The following is a 24,000-nucleotide window of genomic DNA, read 5'->3' as shown; positions in this document are numbered from 1 at the left end:
TTTGGGGAATAAAGTTGACTATGGAGCTGGCCTGTGGGTGAGGCAGGGGGGTTATCTGCTTGAGGCATCTCATTGATTTACTGTCTGGAAATTTCCAATGAGGTTAGACTTTGGGATGTCTGCCCTCCCTCTGTGTCATTCCTCCACCAGAAAACACAGGCTGGACATTGCTATACAGGGTACATAAGAAGCATCTGCTGGTTTTGGGTAAGACTATTAGAGAAATTATTTCTGGAGAAAATGGTAGGAATCCTGTTCGTGTTTTGTGTGGTTAATGTTGTGGGATATCCAGCTGAGAAGACCCCTCTGACAGGGGTTTAAGCCAATCAAGAGTCTTCATTAGCCAACTGGCAACTATCCTGGGTATCCGAGATCCCATGTAGCATTGAGCCTTTCTCAGGGTGAGCTTTTAAGAACACACACATCCTGGGTTGACATACCTCAGTTAGCAAGAACAGTGAGCCAGAAGCAGAACTACTGAAGCCAAAAAGGCAAGGTTAATACACCAAAGAACTTTCCCAGAACTAGGTACTCTGATGGATTAGGTCTTTGTTTTCATTTGCAGATGGTGCTGTCTAGGTGATGAGTTTCCTGACCTGAATGACACTACCATTATGGGGTCAGTTTGCTGAGGTCTGGAGACCTGTTCCTCCTACTACAGGAATGTCATTTGTGTGATGGACCCTAGAATATACATCTAATGTCAAAAATAATTTTTAAACAGAAGCAATTTCTTGACTTCCCTTATATAGTCTGTCTAGTCTGGAGTATGCAAATTCTTGGGTTCTGGTTACATAGATGCAGAATTCAGGTAGAAAGAGTTTCAGGACTTCAAAAAGCGAGTCAGAGGGGGCTGGAGAGATGGCTCAGAGGTTAAGAGTAATGCCTGTTCTTCCAAAGGTTCTGAGTTCAATTCTCAGCAACCGCATGGTGGCTCATAACCATCTATAATGAGACCTAGCACCCTCTTCTTGCCTGCAGGCACACATGCAGGCAGAATACTGTATAAATAATAAGTAAGTCTTCATAAATAAGTAAAAATAATTAAAAAAGTGATTCAACTTGGACTGATGGACATTGGAAAGGGAGTAAATACTAGGGATTAGAGAATGAAAGAGAAAAAGAAATGGTACCTGGGAGTCAAGGGAGTCAAGAGCTATGTTAAGCTGTCGCTAGGAAGAATTCTTGCTGGGAACTGAGGAAAGAAAATGGTATAAGAGATCCTTGTAATATATGGAGTCTGTGTATGTGTGTGCCTGAACAAACATGCACATACTGGGAACTGGAAAAATGGGCAAAGGGCTATAGATTAGAAATTCATCTTGTGTTTTTTCAATCACTAGTAAAACATGAATAACTTTCTTTTGAATACTGAAGAATATATTTTTGCCATAATATGGGTTTTCTTGTATTTTATTTGAGATATTTTAGTTCCATTTAATAATTATTATGAATGACTAATATTAGGAGTAACAATTAATAATGATTAAATTTATCATTATTATTTTATGTGTATGTGTCTGTATGTGTGGTGCTAGGGATTAAATACAGGGCCTTCTGTATACTGGGCATATATTCTCCCACTGAACTATCTACTTATCCCCACGATATTTAATTTTATAACAAATATCTAAACATGGAATAACCTCAGGAGAATTACAAGGTTATACAAATACTCTCTCCAATCAGAGCAGAGCAAAGTAGCATCTACTTGAAATATATACCTCAGTAAAATGCATTCTTGTAATAATTTAGTAACTCTCCTGATAATTTTCTGGAGGGTGGGTGTTCTAATACAGTCATTCTCGAGCTTTACCATATATCAGAAACCCTTGAAGTCTTATTAAAACAAACTTCAAGCCCAGCATGGTGTACAGATATTTAATCCCAGAGCTAGAAAATGGACATTAGGAAGATGGTGGGTTTGAGATCAGCCTAATTTGCACAGAGTCACTCTGTCTCGAAAAGAAGGCCTCCCCCAAATAAAAACTAAAAACAAGGGCTGGGTATATAGCTCAATGGTAGAGCACTTACCAAAAACCCGTGTCTTGCTTTACAACACTAGAAAACAAAACAAAACACTGGATTGTTGGGATTCACACCCAGAGTTACTGACTTGGCAGATCTGGGTCAGAGGACGAGAGAATCTACAGTTCTGTATGTGTCCAAGTGAGCCATACTGGTCTAGAGACAATATATATAAATATAAATATATATATATATATATTTATATATATTTGAGACCATATATTTTTAAATATTTTCATTTATGTATGCATGTGTGTCTACTGAGTATGAATCACGTGTGAGCAGATGCACACACATTTCAGAAGAGAGTGTTGGAGCCCATGGAACTGGAATTACAGGCATCTGTGAGGCACCCATTGTTGGTCCTAGGGAATAGAACTTGGGTTTTTTATAAAAGTCGTATATGCTTTTAAAGACTGAGCCATCTCTCTAGTCTCTGGAGACATTTTGATTTATCATTGTTCTCATAATACACTTCCCACCTGTTATAAATCTTCTGAATTGGTTTAAATTCTCTTTAATAGTGAGGAGAAATCTTTACTACCATCAAACATACTTCTTTCAAGGATGATTTAATAAAAAATTTTTAAATGAAACAAGCCTACAATATTAAAACTCAGAACTACTACTCACTACTATCATGAAGATACAGATGTCCAGGTATCAAAATACATGTGTGAAAATACATAGAAACACTCTCGGTCTGATGGCATATGACTTTAATCCTAGCATATGGGAGGCTGAGGAGGATTTCTGAGTTTGAGTCCAGCCTGATCTATACAATGACTTTCAGGCCATCTAGGGCTACATAATGAGATCCTGTCTCAAATGTGTGTGTATAAATGTGTGTGTGTATATATAAAAGTGTCCTTGAAATAAAATGGAGACATATCAATGTAAAACCTGTATAAATACTTATTTTACTGTATCATTTAGGGATTAAAGACAAAAAAACAGGTTATGTATACGTTCAAGATAGATGCAACTTTTCTTCTGAGCAATTCTGATCCAAAGAAAATGGTGAATCAGAACCTTTATCAGGCGCATGGAGGAACTGCAGAAATTAGTGCCACCATCAAGGACCTGAAAGATACAGGGGTGGGGGTTTCCGCCACATCTCTCTTTAACTTTACCTGGCCAGTGCAAAAGACTGATGGATCATGGAGAGAATAACAGTTGACTATTGAAAATCATTGAAGTAGTGATTCCAATTGCAGCTGCTGTACCAAATGTGGTGTCCTCACTTGAGCAGTCAACACATCTCCTGGTACATGGCATGCAGCTATTGATCTAGCCTTTTTCTAGGTACCTGTCTAAAAGGACCACCAGAAACTACATGCTTCCAGTTGACAAGGCCAGCAGTACACTTTTACCATTCAATGCTAAGGATATCATTACATAAATGCCTTATCCACCACCATAATATTCCACAAGGGGCTGCTTCTGATCAAGAAACTTATTTCATAGCCAGAAAAGTATAACACTGAAGCCAGCAGAAGCAGAGAAGACAGTGTACTGCAGTGGGCAGAGCCAGAGAAGTGACCCAAGCTATTTTCAGGAACCTTGGAATGTATGGCGTCTATGTATGTGTGTGCCTGAACAAACATGCATATACTGGGAGCTAGAGGAATGGGCCAAGGTCTAAAGGTTAGACATTTGTGACATGAAAGAAGAAATGAGTATCACGAGAGGAAAGAGATCAGCAGAGGAGAGGACAGGAAAAAATAACACATAAGCAAAATACAATGTTATATTATAATCTAAAAAATTGATAATTCTGTAATTAAACCCATTATTTTGTATGCTAATTTTTAAAAACCAATTATAAAACCAACAACAGTAAGAAAAGTAAGGTTATGAGAAAGCCCATCATTTTACATATTAAACTAAGATTAATTTAATACCACAAAAAGAAGCAGCTGGAGGGATGGCTCAGCAGTTAAGAACACTGTCTGCTCTTCCAGAGGAGCTAGGTTCAATTCCTAGTACTCACATGGCAGCTCACAACTATCTGTAGCTCTAGTTACAGGAAATCCCACATCCTTACCCAGACATACATGCAGGCAACACACCAACGCATAAAAATAAAAAATAAAATAAAAACAAAAAAAGAAAGATGTGTTAACATAGTCGGTTATATCTGACTCTAACATTAAAAGATTAAAGAAATTAGTGCACAAGAGAAAGTGAGAAGGCATTTTCCTCAAATATATAAAAGAGAAAAACATAAACACAGAGAAAACATATTTTTAATTATCATCATTATTACAATTTATTCAATTTGTATCCCAGCTGTGTGCCCCTCCGTGGTCTCCTCCCAGCCCCACCAGCTTTATTTGAAATTGCCAGAAACTGCAAACAACCTAGATGTCTCTCAATGGAGGAATGGATACAGAAATTGTGGCACATTTACACAGTGGAATACTACTCAGCTATTAGAAACACAGACATCATGAAATTTGCAAGCAAATGGATAGAAATAGAAATGATCATCCTGAGTGCGATAACCCAGAGTCAGAAATACTCACTTATAAATGTATGTTAGCCATAAAGTACAGGGTAACCATGCTACAATCCCTAGGGAGGATGTGTGAATCTCACTCAGAAAAGGAAATAAAATAGGCATTGGAGGTGGATGGAGGGCAGAAGCTGGTTAGGAAAGGGAATAAGGAGGGGAGCAGGGGTGAGGATTAGGAGTAGGGAGACTTGTGGGGGGGGGGAGGTAGGGCCAGGTGAAAGAACAGAAATCAGAGGTGTGGGGCATTTCTGGGACATGCCAGAGACCCAGGATAAGGGAAGCTCCAGAGACCTAGGGTATGAGAGGTCCCAGGAAGTCTATGGGGGCCACCCTAGCTGTGACTTCTAGCAGCAGGGGATATGGAGCCTGAAGTGATCACTTCCTATAGCCAGGCAGGAATTCCAGTGGAGGGATAAGGACACCAACCCACAAAACCTTTGGCCCAAAATGTGTCCTGCCTACAAGATGTACAGAGACAATGAAGGACCAAATTTGAGGGAATGGTCAGCCAATGATTGGCCCTACTTGAGACCCACTCCATGGGAGAGAACCAGTCCCTGACACTATTTATGTTACTCTGCTATGCTTGTAGACAGGAGCCTAGCATAACTGCTCTGAGACACTTCAGCCATCAGAGGAAGGAAACAGATACAGAGACCCACAGCCAAACATTAGACAGTGCTCAGGGAGTCCTATAGAAGAGTTTTGGGAATGATAGAGGGAGCTAGAGGAGTCAAGGACTCCAGGAGAAGACTTACGGAGTAAACTAACCTGGGCCTGTGGGGGCTCACAGAGACTGAAACACCAAGCAAAGAGCATTATAGCTGCTGGTCCTAGGACCCCTGCACATATGTAGCAGACACGCAGCTTGATATTCATGTGAGTCTCCAACAACTAGAGTGGGGGCCGCTCTGATTCTTATGCCTCCCTTTGAATCCTGTTCCCCTAACCGGGCTGCCTTGTCTGGCCTCAGTGGGAGAGGATGTGCCTAGTCCTGCAGGCCTTAATGTGTCAGGGACGGTTGGTACCCACTGGGGACCTCTCTCTTCTCTGAGGAGGAGGAGAGAGGAGAACGGGGTGAAGTGTGTGATGTGGGACTGGGAGGAGAGGAAGGAGTATGCAATCAGGATGTAAAGTGAATAAATACATCAATCTTCTAAAAAAGAAAAAAAGTTACATTTAGAGGTGGTAAATTCTTAGCATCTAGGTAAAGACTAAGGATAGCTCCAATTATAGAGAATTCTTGAGACCCTATGTTAATCATACCAAGGTATGTTTAACACATACTGTAACTAACTCTGAAATTATCAAATATACTACTTTTTCCTTCCAATACTGACATTCAAATAAACCTTGTTCTATTCAAACTAGTCATCTTACATGAAAGCAGAGGAAGGACTTCCAAAGTGTGGGAAGATCGACAAAAACAAAGTATGAAAATACCAAAATCCACTACCTTGTATGCTAATTAAAAAATCAGTTATCTTAGAGAGCACATGCCTGTCCCAACAACATTACATGCTAACAACACAGCTATAAACCTCTTATGTATTTTTTCCAGTGCTGAAGGAAAATATTTTCTTGGTGTCAATCTCTACATTTTGTTAATAGTTTTGATATTTTAAATTGATAAGACATTATCACTCAAAAGTGGTAAAACTCTGACAGATCAAACTACACAGTGATATTAATAGCCAGAGTTAAGCACCTGTTTCATGCCATGACTATTCCAGGTAATTCAGACTGAGTATCCCTAATCTAAGAGTCCAAAAAGATTTAAAGGGATCCTATGTGGACATTGAGATTTCTTTTTAAAAATGTATTTATTTTATGTGTATGGGTGTTTTCTTTGAATATATGTCTGTGTACCATGTACATGCAGTGTCTGTGAATGGCAAAAGAGGTAATCGGATCCTCTGAGACTAAAGTTAGAGCCTTTTCTGAACCATGTGGGTGTTGGGAATAAAACACAGATTTTTGGGGAGAGCAGCTAAGCCAGTGTTCTTAACTGCTCGGGCATATTTCCAGTCCCAAATTTCTGATTTTTAATAAGGGTATTCAACTGGTAAAGTCTGTAAATGATGTAAAATCTGGAGGAAAAAAAAATCTCTAAGAATGAAAATATTCTAGTCCCAAAGAAGAAATGCTGTCTAAATTCCGCTTTTAAGACTTTAAGACTTTCCCTTCCTTCCTTCCTTCCTTCCTTCCTTCCTTTCTTTCTTTCTTTCTTTCTTTCTTTCTCTTTCTTCCTTCCTCCCTCCCTTCCTTCCTACCTTCCTTCCCTCCTTCCTTCCTTTCCTTCTTTCCTCTCTCTCTTTCTTTTTTCTATTTCTCTCTCTCTCTTTTTCTCTCTTTCTATCTACCTACCTACCTATTTATTTTTTGAGATAGGCTCTCATATATCTCAAGATGCCCTTCAAACTCAGATATATCTGTCTGCAAAATCTACTAAAATTGTACTTTCTGTGTTTCTAGTAATTTAGCTTTCAGAGAATTCCAGAGGCAAAAAATCCAAAACCAAACCATACAAAAACCCCTTCCTCTCTGATCTCATAATACTCTGAATAAAGAAAATGCTGTCAAATACAGGTGATTGCACTACAATTAATTTGAGGAAGAATAAGTTTGCTTATTTGTGTAAATTCAAATGTGTGTGGGTATGTAATTCTCACACATGTGGTTTTTAAAACAATGGCCACTACCTTCATTCATCCCTCAATTAGCTCAATTCCTTTTCACAAACAAACTTCTATTGATAAATACATAAGTCAGTAAATAAATGACAATTAGGAGGTAACCAAATAGGAAACAAAACACGATGATATTGTAGGTTTGTGGTGGCCAGTGAGAAGCAATGTGAGGAGACAGAAATCGCAAAAACTTAGTGAAAACAAAGCATGTATTGTTTAGCAAGGCTGCTGTTCAGAAGGAAAAAAGGTAATTCATTTCTTTTCAGGATTTTTGTTCATAGCAGCAGGATTCACAATAGTGAAGATGTAAAGGTAACCTAAATACCCATCAAAGAATGAAACAGAAAGTGTGGCCTATGTATACAATGAAATCTTATTCAGGCTTTAAAAGGAAGTAAGTTCTGGTACATAGCACAATGGGTATTGACCTTACACTAAGTCAAATAAGGCAGGAACAGAAAACTATACTAACATAAGGCGTTGAAAGTAGTTCAATTTGTAGAAAGAATGCTGGTTATTAGATGCTCAAGGCAGGAGAAAGTAGAGTTGAAAAATAAATTCACAACTTCTGCTTGGGAAATAAAAAGTTCTAGATATCTGCTTTACAACCGTAAAAATGTATTCAATACTACTTAACTACAAGCTTAAAATGTTTTAAGAGTAAATTTTAGATTACATGCTCTTACCACAATACAAAAACACATTTGTTTCTTAACAAAATTATTATGAAAACAGTCTCAACATTCAGCTACCATCTAATACTCTAAATTACATATGCCAAACCAAATAATATAAAGAGATTGCCTAGGAATTTCAAGTCCAAATCCATGGGCTTGTTTGGGTAGTCCTGTAGGCACACAAAATATAAATTTAAAAATTTGAGATTACTGTAATTAATTATGCCATGATATTATTAAATTAACCTTAGCTTTAAAAGCTGGTATTACGTATCATGTTATGCCAAAATAATATGATTATGGACCCAGATCACATTAACTATCTGTTTATTTTATACCTTTTCTTTTTTCTTAATCCTCTCTAAGATAAAGTTGGAATCACATAATTCTAAGCTGGCAATGTTTATAATTCTCATCATTAGTAGGAAAGCAATAACAAATAGATTTCTCTTTGCTTTTAGGTAGCTGGAGACAATGTACTATACCAATTAGAAGATGGCATTTTTCTACTCACGGCAAACATGTAATACAGAGTGCTTATTTACTTATATAACTATTGAAATGAGATGGTTTTACTGAAAAGGAAACATACACAGAATAGACAAAAGAAGGCTGATGGGTCAGGGGCTCCAAGATGGCAGCACACTGTGTCTCATGAGTAGGACATCACTGATTACACAGTGACCTACAGACTGAACTGCGGGCCCTAAAACATCAACGTTTTTTGTTTCCTAGGTGAGAGAAAACCCCACGGCATGGGAAGCAATTGGATCCATTCTCAGGTCACCCAGCTACACCCCAGAAGAATTCCTAGGTCCCGGCAGGCACTTGGTCGCCAGCCCAGAGACACACACCTGCATGCTCTGATCACCATCCCAGACTTAAATGTGGGCCCCACAACAGCAGGGACTGGGTTTTCTAGTCGAGTGAAAATGCCACGGTGAAGGAAGAAATCGGGACCAACTGACCTCTGGTACCTCAGATACCTGGAAAAGGTCCTGGGTTCCTGTAGGTGTACAGTCCACCAGAATGGAGCTGTTGGCCTGCGCCTGCGTGCTCTACTCACCATCCCAGACTGAACTGTGGGCCCCAAAACACCACAGACTGGGTCTTCCTATTGGGAGGAAACCCCATGGTGGTGGAAATATCAGGGGCTACTTCAGGACACCCGGCTAATCCCAGGAAAAGTTCCTGGGTTCCTGCAGACTCTGGCTTCTAACCTCCTGCCACACACCTGAGTGCCATGCTCACCTGACACTGATTACCTCATGGGTACTGGGGCACAGAGCTCAAACCTCAGATCTACAGAAGGCTAGGACCCATGGGATCAGCCACCAGACACTGCTCCAGGGTGCAACCTGTCTGCCTAGCTAAACTGACCAAACCGTGGGGTTCCCTGGTTCTTCAAGAGGGCTGCGTCCAGTAAACACAGTGTAAGAGCAGCAGCAGCTCACTAAATTCAGAGCATGAAAACCAGTGGCAGCTATCTCTAGGACTTCTCCTGGTGAGAGGACAGCCCCATTCACCCTGACTACCAACTACCCTGTTACCACACAGGTTCATACAGCTGAGGTGAGCTGTGGCAATTCCCTTAGAAGCAATGGCCTTTCAGTTACCATACCAAAAAAAGCTGAGGAGGCCTCCTTCAGGAATAACCATCTTCCTGATAAGGGGATTCTCCCCATCACAGGATTCCAACAGGCATCAGAAACTAACAGCTAACACTTGAGATAGCCAGATAGGTAGAGGCAAGCATAAAAGCACAACCAAAAAAAAAAAAAAAAAAAAAGCCAAAGCAATATGGCATCTACAGAACCCAGTTGTCCAGGGACAAGTAGCTCTGGACACCCTAACATAAGTGAAATACAGGAAGATAACCGTACATCTATGCTTATGCAGAAGATAATGGAGGAAACAAATAAAATGAGTAAAGAAATAGAGGAAGATAAAGTCAAACAGATTTTGGCCATCTGTAAAGAAAAACAGGAAGATGCAGCCAAACAGTTTGTGGCCTTCAGAGAGAAAATAATTAAATCACTGAAAGAAATAAAAGAAACAGAGGAAAATTCAAACAAACAGGTGAATGAATTGAAGGAAAAGCAGGAATTACAGTCAAAGCAGGAATTACAGTCAGACAGGTGAAGGAAATCAATAAAATGTTTCAAGATCTGAAGATAGAATTGGAAAAATTAAAGAAAACACAAATGGAATAAATCATGGAGAGGAAGAACTTAGGGAAGAAAACAGGAACCTCAGTGGTAAGCATAACCAACAGACTACAAGAGATGGAAGAAAGAATCTCAGGTATGAAAGATACAATGGAAGAAATCAATCTATCCGTCAAAGAAAATGTTAAATCTAAAAAATTCCTGACACAAATCATCCAAGAAATCCAAGACAACATGAAAAGACAAAACCTAAGAATAATAGGAATAGAGGAAAAAGAAGATTCCCTCCTCCAAGGCCCAGAAAATATTGTCAACAAAATCATAGAAGAAAATGTCAACAATTTAAAGGAGAGGCCTATAAGCATACAAGAGGCCTACAGAACACCTAAAAAATAAGAACGAAAAAAAGAAAAATTTCCCGCAACATAATAATCAAAACAGTAAGTATATAGAACAAAGAAAAAATACTAAAAGCTGCAAAGGAAAAAGGCCAGGTAGCATATGATGGGTTTGCAAACCCATCAGAATCACACCTGAATTCTCAACAGAGACTATGAAAGCCAGAAGGGTCTGGACATACATCATGCAGACCCTAAGGGAACACAGGTGTCAGCCCAGACTACTATGCCCAGCAAAACTCTCAATCATCGTAGATGGAGAAAATAAGATGTTCAAGGACAAAAACAAATTTAAACAATACCTAACCACAAATTCAGCATTACAGAAGATACTGGAAGGAAAAACAGAACCCAAGAAAGGTAACTACATTCAGGAAAACACAGGAAATAAATAAGCTCACTACAGCAAGTAGCCAAGCACACAAACATGCTACCACAACCAAAATCAAAATCAAAGGATCTAAAAGCCACAGGTCATTAATCTCAACATCAATGGACTCAACTCTCCAATAAAAAGACACAGGCTAGCAGAATGGATGCATAAGAAAGACCCAACAATCTTTTGCATGCTATAAATACACCGAAGTCACAAAGATAGATATTGCCTGGGAATAAAGGGCTAGAAGATGGTTTTACAAGCAAATGGACCCAAGACGCAAGCAGGAGTAGCCAATTTAATATCTAATAAAATAGACTATCAACCAAAATTAATCGAAAGAAATGGGGAAGGACACTTCATACTCATCAAAGAAAAATTCCACCAAGAAAATATTACAATTCTAAACAGCTATGCCTCAAATACAAGAGCACCCATATTTGTCAATGAAACATTAATAAAAGTTAAATGAAATTAACTCAAGAAAAATCAGAAGCCCTCCTGTATGCCAAAGGCAAAGGGGCCAAGAAAGAAATTAGGGAAACAACACCCTTCACAAAAGCCACTAATAACATAAAGTACCTTAGTGTGACTCTAACCAAGCAAGTGAAAGTGCTGTTGAAAAAAATATTTCAAGTCTCTGAAGAAATTGAAGAAGACAGCAAAGACATCCTATGCTCATGGATCTGTAGGATTAACATAGTGAAAATAGCCATCCTGCCAAAAGCAAACTACAAATTCAATGCAAATCCCATCAAATAACAACACAATTCTTTAGAGACCTTGAAAGAACAATTCTCAACTTTATATGGAAAGAACAAAAGAAGGGAAGTTAGTATGATATGGAAAGGATAGGAGCTCTACAAGGACCAAACATATCTGGGCACAGGGTCTTTTCTGAGACTGACACTCAACCAAGGACCATCTATGGATATAACCTAGAACTTCTGCTCGGATGTGGCCCGTGGTAGCTCAGTAACCAAGTAGTTTTCCAAAGTAAGGGGAACACGGACTATTTCTAACAGGATCTCAAGGGCAGGCTGTTTGACACCCCCCCCCCTGGGGAGGAGCAGTCTGTTAGGCCACAGAGGAGGACTTTGCAGCCAGCCCTGAAGATACCTGATAAAACAGGGTCAGATGAAAGGGGAGGAGGTCCTCCCCTATCAGTAGACTTGGAAAGGGGCAGGGAGGAGACCAGGGAGGGAGTGTGGGGTTGGGGAGGGAATGAGGGAGCGGGATACAGCTGGGACACAGAGTTAACAAAATGTAACTAAAAAGAAAAAAATAATAAAAAAAATAAAAAAAAATACTAAATAAAAAAAAAAACCAAAAAACCCAGAATTGCCAAAACGATCCTGAACATCAACAGAGCATCTGGACGTATCTCCATCCCTGATCTCAAGCTTTACTACCGAACAATAGTAATAAAAACTGCATGGTACAGGTATACAAACAAAATGGTGGCTCATTGGAATTGAACAGAAGACCAGAAATACACCCACACACCTACGGATATTTGATTTTGACAAAGAAGCCAAAACCATACAATGAAAAATAAAACAAAACAAACAAACAAACAAACAAAAAACCCCAGCACCTTCAACAAATGGTACTGGTCTAACTGGATGTCTACATGTAGAAAAATAGAAATAGATCCATATTTATCACCCTGCACAAAACTAAAGTCCAAGTGGATCAAAGACCTCAATATAAAACCAGACACACTAAATCGGTTAGAAGAAAAAGTAGGGAAGAGCCATGAACTCACTGTCACAGGAGACAACTTCCTGAACAGAACACCAACAAGACAGTCTCTAAGATCATCAATCAATAAATGGGATCTCATGATACTGAAAAGTTTCTGTAAAGCAAAGGACACTGTCCCCAGAACAAAACGACAGTCTATAGACTGGGAAATGATCTTCACCAACCCTATATCAGACAGAGGGCTAATATGCAGAATATATAAAGAACTCAAGAAGTTAAAAAGCAAAAACCAAGTAATCTAATTAAAAAATGGGGTACAGAACTAAACAAAGAATTCTCTGTAGAGGAATACTGAATGGCAGAGAAACTTAAAGAAATGTTCAAAGTCCTTTGTCACCAGAGAAACGCAAATCAAAAGAAACTTGAGATTTCACCTTACACCCATCAGAATGGTTAAGATCAAAAACTCAAGTGACAATGCATGCTGGAGAGGATGTGGAGAAAGAGGAACCCTTCTCCATTGCTGGTGGGAATGTAAACTTGTACAACCATTTTGGAAATCAATCTGGTACTTTCTCAGATAATTAGGAATAGCGCTTCCTCAAGATTCAGCTATACAACTTCTAGGCATTATATCCAAAAGAGGCTCAAGTACACATTAAAGATATTTGCTCAACCATGTTTATAGCAGCTTTATTTGTAATAGCAAGAAGCTGTAAACAACCCAGATGCTGCTCAATGGTGGAATTGATACAGAAATTGTGGTACATCTACAGAAGAGAATACTACTCAGCAATTAAAAACAAGGAAATCATGAAATTTGCAGGCAAATTGTTGGCACTAGAAAAGATCATCCTGAGTGAGGTATCCCAGAAGCAGAAAGACACACATGATATCTACGCACTTATGAGTGGATATTAGACATATAATATAGGATAAACATACTAAAATCTGTACACCCAAAAAGCTAAGCAAGAAGGAGGACCCTGAGTAAGATGCTCAATCCTCACTTAGAAAGGCAAATGGGATGGACAGCAGAAGAGGGAGAAAACAGGGAACAGGACAGGAGCCTACCACAGAGGGCCTCTGAAAGACTCTACCCAGCAGGGTATTCAAGCAGGTGCTGAGACTCATAGCCAAACTTTGGGCAGAGTGCAGGTTGTCTTATGAAAGAAGGGGGAGACAGAAAGAACTAGAGGGGACATGAGCTCCACAAGGAGATCAACAGAACCAAAAAATCTGGACACAGGGGTCTTTTCTGAGACTGATACTCCAACTAAGAACCATGCATAGAGATAACCTAGAACCCCTTAACAGATGTACCCCATGGCATCTCAGTCTCCAAATGGGTTTTCTAGTAATGGGAACAGGGACTGTCTCTGACATGAACTCAGTGGCTGACTCTTTGATCACCTCCCCCTGAGGAGGGAGCAGATTTCCCAGGTCACAGAGGAAGACAATACAAGTAGTTGAGACTTGATATGATAGGGTCAGATGGAAGGGAAGGAGGACCTCCCCTATCAGTGGACTGGGGAAGGGGCATGAGAGATGAGGAAGGGAGGATAGTATTTGGAGGGGACAAGGGAGGGGGCTACAGCTGGGATACAAAGTGAATAAATTGTAATAAATAAAAGAAATTAAAAATCAGTATGTAAAGTGAATGAATAGATAGATAGATGAGAAAAGAAAAGGGAAAAAAGATTAGGATGTAGGAAAGCTAAGGCATTTTCTTTTTTTTTAGATTCTTTTTTATTTTTAATTTTTTTATTAATTACAGTTTATTCACTTTGTATCCCCCCTGTGCCTCCCTCTCTCCTCCCCTCCTAATACCATCCTCCTTCTTCCCTACCCATGTCCCTCTCCCAGTCCACTGAAAAGGGAGGTCCTCTTCCCCTTCCCTCTGATCCTAGTCTATCAGGTCTCATCAGGAGTGGCTGCATTGTCTTCTTCTGTGGCCAGTAAGGCTGCTCCCTCCTCAGAGGGAGGTGATCAAAGAGCAGACCAATCAGTTCATGTCTGAGACAGTCCCTGTCCCCATTATTATGGAGGCCACTTGGATACTGAATTGCCATACTATCTCTGTGCAGGGGTTCCAGGCCATCTCCATGAGTGGTCCTTGGATGGAGTATCAGTTTCAAAAAAGATCCCTGTGCCCAGAGTTTTGGAACTGTTGCTGTCCTTGTGGAGCTCCTGTCCTCTCCAGTTCTTACTATCTCCCATTTCTTTCATAAGATTCCTTGTACTCTGCCCAAAGTTTGGCTATGAGTCTCAGCATCTACCTCGATACCCTGCAGGGTAGAGCCTTTCAGAGGCCCTCTGTGGTAGGCTCCTGTCCTGTTCCCTGTTTTCTCCTTCCTCTGATGTCCATCCTCTTTGCCTTTCTGAATGGGGATTGAGCATCTTAGCCAGAGTCCTCCTTCCTGATTAGCTTCCTTAGGTGTACAGATTTTAGTATGTTTATCCTATATTATATGTCTAATATCCACTTATAAGTGCGTAGATACCATGTGTGTTTTTCTGCTTCTGGGATACCTCACTCAGGATGATCTTTTCCAGTTCCCACCATCTGCCTGCAAATTTCATGATTTCCTTATTTTTTATCGCTGAGTAATATTCCATTGTGTAGATGTACCATAATTTCTGTATCCATTCCTCAACTGAGGGACATCTGGGCTGTTTCCAACTTCTGGCTATTACAAATAAAGCTGCTACAAACATGGTTGAGAAGATGTCCCTGTTGTATACTTGAGCATCTTTTGGATATATGCCTAGGAGTGGTATAGCTGGATCTTGAGGAAGCACTATTCCTAACTGTCTGAGAAAGCTCCAGATTGATTTCCAGATTTTACATTCCCACCAGCAATGGAGGAGGGTTCCCTTCTCTCCACATCGTCTCTAGCATGTGTTGTCACCTGAGCTATTAATCTTAGCCATTCTGGTGGGTGTAAGGTGAAATCTCAGGTTTGTTTTGATTTGCATTTCCCTGATGACTAAGGATGTTGAACATTTCTTTAAGTATTTCTCTGCCATATGATATTCCTCTACAGAGAATTTTGTTTAGTTCTGTACCCCATTTTTTAATTGGATTACTTGATTTGTTGCTGTTTAACTTCTTGAGTTCTTTATTTTTACTGGATATTAGCCCTCTATCAGATAGAGGGTTGGTGAAGATTCTTTCCCAATCTGTAGGAGTCATTTTGTTTTGATGACAGTGTCCTTTGCTTTACAGAAGCTTTTCAGTTTCATGAGGTCCCATTTATTGATTGTTGCCCTTAGAGCCTGTGCTGTTGGTGTTCTGTTCAGGAAGTTGTCTCCTAAACTGTGTAGCCCAGGTGGGCCTCAAACTCGTGATCCTCTTGCCTCTGCCTCCTTCAGCAAATCCTACCAGTGTGCCCCACCACAACCAGCGGCATTTTCTTAATTAGTGATTGATGGGAGGAACTAGCCACTTATGGGTGGTGCCATCTTGGGCTCTTGGCCCTGGGTTCTATAATAAAGCAGGCTGAGCAAACCAGGGGAAGTAAGCAGTAAACAGGACCTCTCCATAGTCTTTGCTTCAGCTCCTGCCTCCAGTTTCTTCCTGTTTGAGTTCTAGCCCTGACTCCCTTTGATCATGAACAGTGATATGAAAGTATAAGCCTAATAAACCCTTTCCTCTCCAACTTGCTTTTTTTTTTTTTGTCATGGTGTTCACTGCAGGAACAGAAACCCTAACCAAGACACCACATTTATCTATCATGAAGCATCAATGCTGTTTCTTTGGGTGGTTCCCCATAGCCTAAAAGAGACCATGAACACATTTTACTTTTCTTCCTTTTTTTTTTTTTTTTCAGTTTTTTGAGACAGGGTTTCTTGGTGTATCCCTGACTGTCCTTGAACTAGCTCTGTAAATGAGGCTGGCTTTGAATTCACAGAGATAAAACTGCCACTGTCCAGCTCCCTCCCCACCCCCTTGCTGGTATTAAAGGTGTGTACCACCACTGCTTGGCAATACCTTTTCAGGTATGTGATCTCATTCTTTATGCTTAACTTTGCTTTCACATATATGTTTATATCTTGCTTTCACTTACATCTTGTGTTCTGGTTGCACTGAACATTACTTTGATGTACCTTGTACCAAAAAGAATTCTATACTCACATTCCAGCAGAATGAAATGGTCTTTCTCTGTCCTCCACATCTTACCTCTCCCACACATGATATAACTCTTCAAAACTTAGACAAGAAAATACAGAGAAGTTTTTCTACCCCCAAACAAAATAACTCCCTACCTCTGCTATACTTCTGTATCACTTTGGACAGCACTTCATTAAACCACCTATTTCCCTAAACTATCAGGATGTCAATCTCTCTCTCTCTCTCTCTCTCTCTCTCTCTCTCTCTCTCTTTCTTTCTGTTGTGTGGAAGCCCGTGGAATGGTGGGACTCAGGTAGGAAGGTACATTGTCTCCCCCCCATTTAGAGCATGGACCCATGGCAGGGCTCTTCCAGCCTGCTGCCTAAACCAAGGAAGGCAGGCATCTCTCTCAATCTTCCTCTGTCCCTCCCCCCCCTCTCTCTTTCTGTCTTTCATTTTATGAGATAGCCTCATTATGTAGACCTCTGTGGCCTAGAACTTGCTATATAGACCAGGGTGGCCTTGAACTCTTAGAAATCTGCCTGTCCCCGCCTCTAGAACTCAGGAAATAAAGGTGTGCATTGCCATGCCTGGACTTTTAGGATTATTTTATATGTCTAATATCATAGTTAGAATATATGTCTCTTCCTAAAATTCAATGAAAACGAAGGAACAACTTACCCAAAATTATGGGACACAATGAAAGCAGTGCTAAGAGGAAAGTTCATAGCACTAAGTGCCTTCTGAAAGAAGTTTGAGATATCTCATACAAGCAATGTAACAGCACACCTGAAAGTCCTAGAAAAAAAAAAAAGTAGATACACCCAAGAGGAAGAGAAGGTTGGAAATCATCAAACTTAGGGCTGAAACCAATAAATTAGAAACAAATAAAACAATTCAAAGAATCAATGAAATCAAGAGCCGGTTCTTTGAGAAAATCAACAAGATAGACAATCTCTTAACCAAATTAACTAAAAGGCAGAGAGACACTATCCAAATCAGTAAAATCAGAAAGGAAAAGGGAGACATAACTACAAACACTGCGGAAATTCAAAGAATCATTAGATCTTACTTCAAAAGCCTACACACCACAAAATTTGATAATCTAAATAAAATGGAGAATTTTCTTGATAGATTCCATTTACCAAAGCTAAACCAAGACCAGGTAAATAGATTAAACAGTCCTATATCCCCCAAGGAAATAGAAACAGTCCTCAGAACTCTCCATGTCAAAAAAAAAAAAAAAAAAAAAAACCCATGGTCTGATGGTTACATCACAGAATTCTACCAGACCTTCAAAGAAGAGCTGATGCTAAATCTCTTCAAACGATTCCACAATATAGAGACAGAAGGAACATTGTCAAACTCACTCTATGAGGCCACAGTCACCTTGATATCTAAACCACACAAAGACCCAAAAAATAGGGAAAATATCAGATGTATCTCTCTTATAAACACTGATGCAAAATTACTCAATAAAATACTGGCAAAATGAATCCAAGAACACATAAAAGATATAATACACCATGACCAGTATGTTTTATCCCAGGCATGCAAGGGTGGTTCAATATATGAAAATCTGTCAATGTAATCCACCATATCAACAAACTGATGGAAAAACAGAACAAACCAAAACACACACACACACACACACACACACACACACTCACTCATCTCCTTAAATGTTAGAAAAGCATTTGACAAAATCCAACACCCATTCATGCTTAGTTTTGGAGAGATCAGGAACACAAGGCATATACCTAAATATAGTAAAGACAATATACAGCAAGCTTATAGATAGCATCAAACTAAATGGAGAGAAACTTAAATCAATCCCACTGAAATCAGGGACAAGGCAAGGTTGCCTATACTCTCCGTATCTCTTAAAAATAGGACTTGAAGACCTAGTTAGAGTAGGAGATCAAGGGAATACACAATGGAAAGGAAGAAGTCAAAATATTACTATTTGCAGATGATATGATAGTGATGATGATATGATGATAGTGCAGATGATATGACATGAATGACCCCAAAAATTCTACCAGGGAATTCCTGCCTCTGATAAATGCCTTCAGCAAAGTGGCTGGATAAAAACTAACCCCCAAAAAAATCAGTAGCCCTGCTGTATTCAAAAGAGAAAAAGGGCGATAAAGAAATTAGAGAAACAATACCCTTTACAATAGCCACAAATACCTTGGTGTGACTCTAACCAAGCATGTGAAAGACCTGTTTGAAAAAAGCTTCATGTTTCTGAAGAATGAAATTGAAGAAGATATCAGAAGGTGGAAAGATCTCCCATGCTCATGGATCAGTAGGATTAACATAGTGAAAATGGCCATCCTGCCAAAAGCAATCTACAAATTCAGTGCAATTCCCATTAAAATACCAATGCAATTTCTTACAGAACTTGAAAGAACAATTCTCAGTTTCATACAAAAAAAAAATCCCCAGAATTGGTAAAACAACCCTGTACAATAACAGATCTTCTAGAGTTATCTCCATCCCTGATCTCAAACTGTACTATAGAGCAACAGTAATAAAAACTGCATGGTAATAGCATAGAAACAGAATGATGGGTCAGTGGAATAGAGTAGAAGCCCCAGAGAGAAACCCACACACCTACAGATAACTGATTTTTGACAAAGAAGCCAAAACCATACAATGGAAAAAAAAAAAAAGATAGCATCTTCAACAAATAGTGCTGGTCTAACTGGATGTCTACATGTAGAAAAATGCAAATAGATTCATTATTTCTCACCCTGCACAAAACCAAAGTATAAGTGGATCAAAGACCTCAACATAAAACCAGACACACTAAACCTGTTAGAAGAAAAAGTGGAGATCTTTGAACTCATTGGCACAAGAGTCAACTCCCTGAACAGAATACCAAAGCATAGGCTCTAAGATCAACAATGGGACCTCATGAAACTGAAAAGCTTATGTAAAGCAAAGGAAACTGTTGTCAGAATAAAATGATAGCCTACAGATTGAGAAAGGATTTTCATCAACTCTATAGCTGCCAGGGAACTAATATCTGGAATATAAAAGGAACTTAAGAACTTAAACACCAAAGAAGACAAGTAATCCAATTAAAATGGGGTACAGAGCTAAACAGAGAATTTTCAATAGAGTTATACTGTAGGGCAGAGAAACACTTATAGAATTGTTTAACTAATGTCCTTAGTCATCTGGGAGATGCAAATCCAAACTACCCTGGGATTTCACCTTATATCCATCAGAATGGCTAAGATTAAAATCTCAAGTGAAAACACCTGCTGGAGAGGATGTGGAGAAAGGGGAATCCTCCTCTCTTGCAGGTGGGAATGTAAACTTTCACAACCACTTTGGAAATCACCCTGGCACTTTCTCAGAGAATTAGGGATAATAGTACCTCAAGATCCAGCTATGCCATTCTTAGGCATATATTCAAAATATGCTCAACTATATATCAAGGACATTTTCTCAACCATGTTCACAGCAGTTCTATTCGAAATAGCCAGAAGCTGGAGACCACCTACTTATACCTCAATGGAGAAATAGATACAGAAATTGTAGTACATTTACACAATGGAATACTACTCAGCTATTAAAAACAAGGAAATCATGCAATTTGTAGGCAAATGGTGGGAACTAGGAAAGATTACCTTGAGTGAGGTAACCCAGAAGCAGAAAGATATACAGAAAGATACATGGCATATACCCACTCATAGGTGGATATTAGCCATATAATATAGGAGAAATATACGAAATTCTATACTCCTGAAGAAGCTAAACAACAAGGAAGACCCTAGGGAAAATGATAAATCCTCATTCAGAAGGACAAACACCATAGACATTGGAAGCAGGAGAAGATAGGGAACAGGACAGGAACCTACCACAGTCAGCTTCTGAAAGACTCTACTGATCGAAGTATTGAATTAGAGGCTGAGACTCATAGCCAAACTTTGAGTAGAATGCATGTAAGTCTTATGAAAGAAGGGGGAGATAGAAAGACCTGGAGGGGACAGGAGCTCCAAAAGGAGACCAACAGAGCCATAAAAACAAGAGCCCTGGAGATCCTGAAGAAAATGATACCCCAACCAAGGATAATGCATGGTGAAGGATGTAAAACCCTGACTCAGATATAGCCCATAGACTCAGTCTTTAAGTGGAGTCCCTGGTAAGGAGAACAAGACTCTCTCTGGCATGAACTCAGTGGCAGCCTCTCTGATCACTGCCTCCTTGGGGGAGCAGCCTTGCCAGGCCACAGAGGAAGACAATGAAGCCACTTCTGATGAGACCTGATAGGCTGGGGTCAGAGGGAAGGGGAGGAGGTCCTTCTCTATCAGTGGACTGGGGAGGGGCATATGGGAAGGAGATTGGGAGGAGACAGAGCCGGAATACAAATTTAATAAATTGTAATAAATGATAATAATAAAAATATTTTTAAAAATGTCTCAAAAGTAAAGCATCAATTATATTGCCATACATTTGGAAGTTAGCATATGATGTGGTTCATATTTGGTGAATGCTGAAAAGACAACAGAAGAATTTAACAGGTCACATGTTCCCGAACCCTATACACAGTCATTCTTACCTATTCAGTGCAAATGCATAGTGGAATTTAATGTTGTGCTGATCAGCCAAATCACACGTAGGCAGCATCTTCAGTGTTTCTACCAGCTTGACCATTGCATCATAGTCCTGTTGGCAAAAGGTCTCAGAGAGTGAGAGAGACAGGAAACAGCTCTTCAGAGATTTTTCCAAATAGTTATAAACCTACAACAGCCTCCAAATTTAATGATAAACCTTTTTTGCAAATATTTATTGAAGTTAATTGCAGTCTTGACAAGTACAGAGAAAAATATATCAGAAAAGATAAATGAGACAGAGAGGAATTCCTGCTACCAAAGGGCACAAAAAGTTCAACAGAAAAATTGTTACAAAAACAAGGGGGCAAGTGAGCCTAGGGACAGGAAAAAGATGTGTTGAGTGTGAGAGGGTTAACACCAGCAGCAGAACTGTGGTAAAATGAGTTAAGAGAAGTACAAGAAAATGTAGTCACTTCCCCATGAAAAAGGAGAAAATATTTGAAGCCTGCATACTTTGCCTAAATCCATCAAATTACTCTAAGTTAGAATTTCTCAGCTGCAGCATTGGTGATATTCTGGGCCTAAACGTCTGCTCTGCTCTGCTGTCCTATAGATTGTTGGATGGGCAGCTGCATCCCCCCTAGAAGACACAAGTACTCCTGCCCCACAAGTCTGTTTTGACAAATATCATGTCTGTCCAGGCAGAGCCAAATACCCCCAAGGCTGAGAATTTCTTTTCCAAATGCTGCATACATCACCCTGGAGGTTAAAATGCTACCAAGTATGGCTCTGCTGGGTTCCATTTTACCAGTGCCACCAACAATGACCCTGTACCCAAGCTTAGAACTACTGCTATTGGCCAAAGTCAGCAGAGAGGATATTGATACCGAAATCTGTATGAACTTAGTGTTGCTGTCTCAGAAAGGAGAAGACTATCCCTGGAACCTTCCAGCACTTCTTTGAGCCTAAGTGTTCTACTAATGGAAATTAAGAACTGAAGACATTCAGGAAGGGAAGGGCAGAAGAAAAGCAGCAACTCAGAGGAATATTTCAAGAGTAGAGTATAGTGGCATATGCCTATAATCACTGCATTGGGGAAGGAAAAGCAGGAACATCTGGAGTTCAAAGTCTTCTTCACTTACATGGCAAGTCCAAGACTCAATGGGCTACACCAAAGCCTGTCTCCAAATAACAACAATAAAACCCAAAAGAAATACTTCAAGAAATCTCAATCACATTGGCTTCTTGCATAATAGAACCTGTTATTAAAAGCAGGTAGTATCTTTGTCACTCAGGCCATGGGTTCCTTAGTCCTGACTCTGCTCTTGGTCCAGATCATAAATGGATGTCTCCATCTTTCATTCAGATTTACAGAAATGTCACCAACAACGTCTAGCGTAACTTTGTGGTATTATACAAGTAAAACATATTATCCTTTGCGTCTCCAGAAGGAAGAGATGCAAGATACTCTTAAAACTAGTTCAATTTTGAAGAGAAATCCTCAGTTTCCTTCATAGTTCCACAGCTCATAATCTTCAAGTTTCCCAGTAACTTCTGATGCCTACCTTGAACTACCCATCTCCATTCCCTCGTTCCTTAACATAGTCCACTTACAGCTCCTCTCACTGATGAGTGGTGGTAAAAAGAAAAAAGGTATGACAAAGGCATGAAAAAAATGCCAGAGAGTTGCAAACAAAGGCAATGAAACTACTAGTCAGCCTCTGTTTGAATCTTGACTTTACCACACTCTGAATTTGAGCAGGTTACTTAATTTCTCTGTGCCTCAAATTTCTTTATTTAAAATTAAAATAGGAACAATAAGAGCAAACCTAAACAATAGGGTTAAGAGGACTTAATGAATCAGGATTTACAAAGGTTTGGAGTATTGCCTAGAATATGTATTACATTTAATGTATATATCATATATAGGAATATATAACATATTGCCTAGAATATGTATCCATGTATAAAATAAATATATATGTGTATGTATGTATGTATGTATGTATGTATGTATGTATGTATGTATATATATACATACATACCTTGGGTTTTTTTGAGCAGTTCAATACAATAGGACCTCTTGTCGGGGTGCTCACTCCAGCTCTAATATAACAAAATTATCTCTAAACTGTCCATAATAGCCCATCAGCAGGTCACATACCTATTTAGATAGAGAAGCTTCTTCATCACACCCTTATGTAAGTAAGCATATTCTGTATGAGGAATTCCTCCTGACAAAAAAAGTGAGGGATATGCTAGTCTCACCTGAACATACTTCATACCTGGATGTCACGGTAGGACAGAAGTAAGTTAATGATGATGTCTGATGTCAGAACCTCAATGTTATCCATGCGGAATTTGATCCGAGTCAACTCTTTTGCCAGTTCATCACCCTGGTATTTCTCTCTGGCTTTACGGATGTCATTTAACAAGGTTTCTTTGTAATAAGCACTGGAGAAGGAACAAAAACTCTGATCATATACATGCACTCTTTTGAGTGCTCAAACATGGTTCTCAGTAACACAGAGGGACCTTGGTCATTCCTGAGGTTTCTTATACCACTAAACATAAGATAATGCCTATCCTTTTTATATACTTCAGCAATAAACTAGTAAGTGATAATTCAGTTTATTACAATCTTATAAGTATCTCTAAAGCTGAAGTTACAGTCTATACAATTTTCAATACAACCCCCTGATAATTACACACACACACACACACACACACACACACACACACACACACACACA

General features: G+C 39.4%; 1 protein-coding gene across 1 annotated transcript in view; it reads right to left on the bottom strand.

The window, feature by feature from the left end:
* Map3k15 (mitogen-activated protein kinase kinase kinase 15) overlaps positions 1–24,000 on the bottom strand; it is a 160,257-nt gene that overhangs the window by 90,752 nt on the left and 45,505 nt on the right. The window contains exons 5-7 of the mRNA XM_055615731.1: positions 23,533–23,701; positions 21,253–21,359; positions 10,460–10,466 (exon numbers count right to left, since the gene is read on the bottom strand). Coding sequence (XP_055471706.1) covers positions 10,460–10,466; positions 21,253–21,359; positions 23,533–23,701 — 283 coding nt within the window. The remainder of the gene's footprint in view (positions 1–10,459; positions 10,467–21,252; positions 21,360–23,532; positions 23,702–24,000) is intronic.

Source organism: Psammomys obesus, unplaced genomic scaffold (assembly GCF_907164565.1).
Source record: "Psammomys obesus unplaced genomic scaffold, mPsaObe1.curated_primary_1811, whole genome shotgun sequence".
In the NCBI taxonomy this organism is placed as follows: Eukaryota; Metazoa; Chordata; class Mammalia; order Rodentia; family Muridae; genus Psammomys; species Psammomys obesus.
Note: the sequence above shows the minus strand (reverse complement) of the source record. Positions and strands in the feature narration are given on the sequence as shown.